Below are 1385 nucleotides of genomic sequence, written 5' to 3'. Positions count from 1 at the left end.
GGGCTCTGCAGGCTGCTGAAGGCGCCCGCGCCCAGCGCCGCGCCGGGCAGGAGATGGCCGGGACTGGGGAGCAGAGGGTGGTTGGGGGACTCCATGGAGCCCGGCGCGGAGTTCACCGGCGTCGTCGAGGCTGCCAAGCCCGCATTGGGGGACTCAGCAGCGCTGCCGTCGCCTGCGGTCGGGGGCTGCCGGGGGCTGCCCGCGCCTCCGTGGCGGCGCCTCGGGGCTGCGGGCGGCGACGGCGGGAGCTGCGGGAGAGGGGGCAACTCGGCTCGACGCGGCCGCGGGACCAAGTCCGGCGGCGGGTGCGGGCGGCCGAAGGGCGGCTGGGGCGGCGGGCGCTGGAGGAGCGGCAAGTCCGGAGGGTGGGGAAGGCGCGGGGGGCTGAACTCTTTCCTCTTCTGGCTCCTCAGCTGCTGCGGCGGCGGCTGCTGACTGAAGTCCTGCGGGGAGGAGGTGCGGTCACAGCAGCAGGAGGAGGCGGAGGAGGAGGCGGGGAGGTGCAGACTCGGTTGGAAGTCCTGGGAGGGGAGGAGGTGGGTCACACCCGCGTTCGTGCCGCCGCCACCGGGCTGCGGGCTGGGAAGCTGATCGGCGGCCACCGCCCCCGAGAGCGGCCGCGCCGGCTGCTGGGTCAGGCCCACCAGCAGCTCATCCTGCATGGCCGGCGGGTGCGCCGGCCGTGACGAGGAAGAGGAAGCTAGCAAGCGGCCGACGCGGCCACAGCCCAAGGGGAAGGCGAAGGGGGAGGCGGCCTCCGAGCCACCGGTGACAGGCAACGGCGGCGACCGCGGCCCGAAGGGCGTGGCGGCAGGCAGCGGGGCGGTGACCGCGGCCAAGGGGCAGTATGGGCCGCTGCTGAACGCGGGCGCAGGGCTGCTGTTGCTGCCGCCGAACGGAGCAGTCTGCAGCACCCTGAACCCTAAGTCCCTCATTTATCAGGCAGGCGGCTGCGGGAGAAATCGCGCCCCGGGCCCGGCCCCACTCGGAAGCCGCTGCCGCCAGTGCGGGGACGGCACAGAGGTGATGGAAGGAATGGGGGGATTCAGTGAGACAGGGGACACGATGATTGAGCCGAGGGAGGGCCGACTGTGGCAGGCTCTCTGAGACTGGCTCGGCTCCGGCTCCGCCGCCACCGCCCTAGCTGCTTTAGAACCCCGGAACGTGTGTCAGCGCCACCTCACAATCGCACCGCCCCCACCGGCGCGTCCCGGCACGCGCGGGAGCGAGACCGCCCCTCCCCTTCCCCGCCCATCATGAATACACAGACACGCCTCGGAGCGCGCTCACGCTGCCCAGTGCGCGCCTTCTGGTGGCAGGCGGAGGGCGGGAGCGAGCGGCGCGCCCAGGGGCCCCGCCCTCGCCGAGGGGAAAGGAAAGGCCGG

The 1385-nt window shown here is 73.6% G+C and overlaps 1 protein-coding gene across 1 annotated transcript in view; it reads right to left on the bottom strand.

Moving 5' to 3' along the window:
• Positions 1–935, bottom strand: part of CPEB2 (cytoplasmic polyadenylation element binding protein 2) — an 86598-nt gene extending 85663 nt beyond the window's left edge. The window contains exons 1-2 of the mRNA XM_006873808.1: positions 241–935; positions 117–152 (exon numbers count right to left, since the gene is read on the bottom strand). Of these exons, the coding sequence (XP_006873870.1) occupies positions 117–152; positions 241–935 (731 nt within the window). The remainder of the gene's footprint in view (positions 1–116; positions 153–240) is intronic.
• Between the last annotated feature and the right edge of the window lie 450 nt (positions 936–1385).

This window comes from Chrysochloris asiatica, unplaced genomic scaffold, assembly GCF_000296735.1.
Source record: "Chrysochloris asiatica unplaced genomic scaffold, ChrAsi1.0 scaffold00256, whole genome shotgun sequence".
In the NCBI taxonomy this organism is placed as follows: Eukaryota; Metazoa; Chordata; class Mammalia; order Afrosoricida; family Chrysochloridae; genus Chrysochloris; species Chrysochloris asiatica.
Note: the sequence above shows the minus strand (reverse complement) of the source record. Positions and strands in the feature narration are given on the sequence as shown.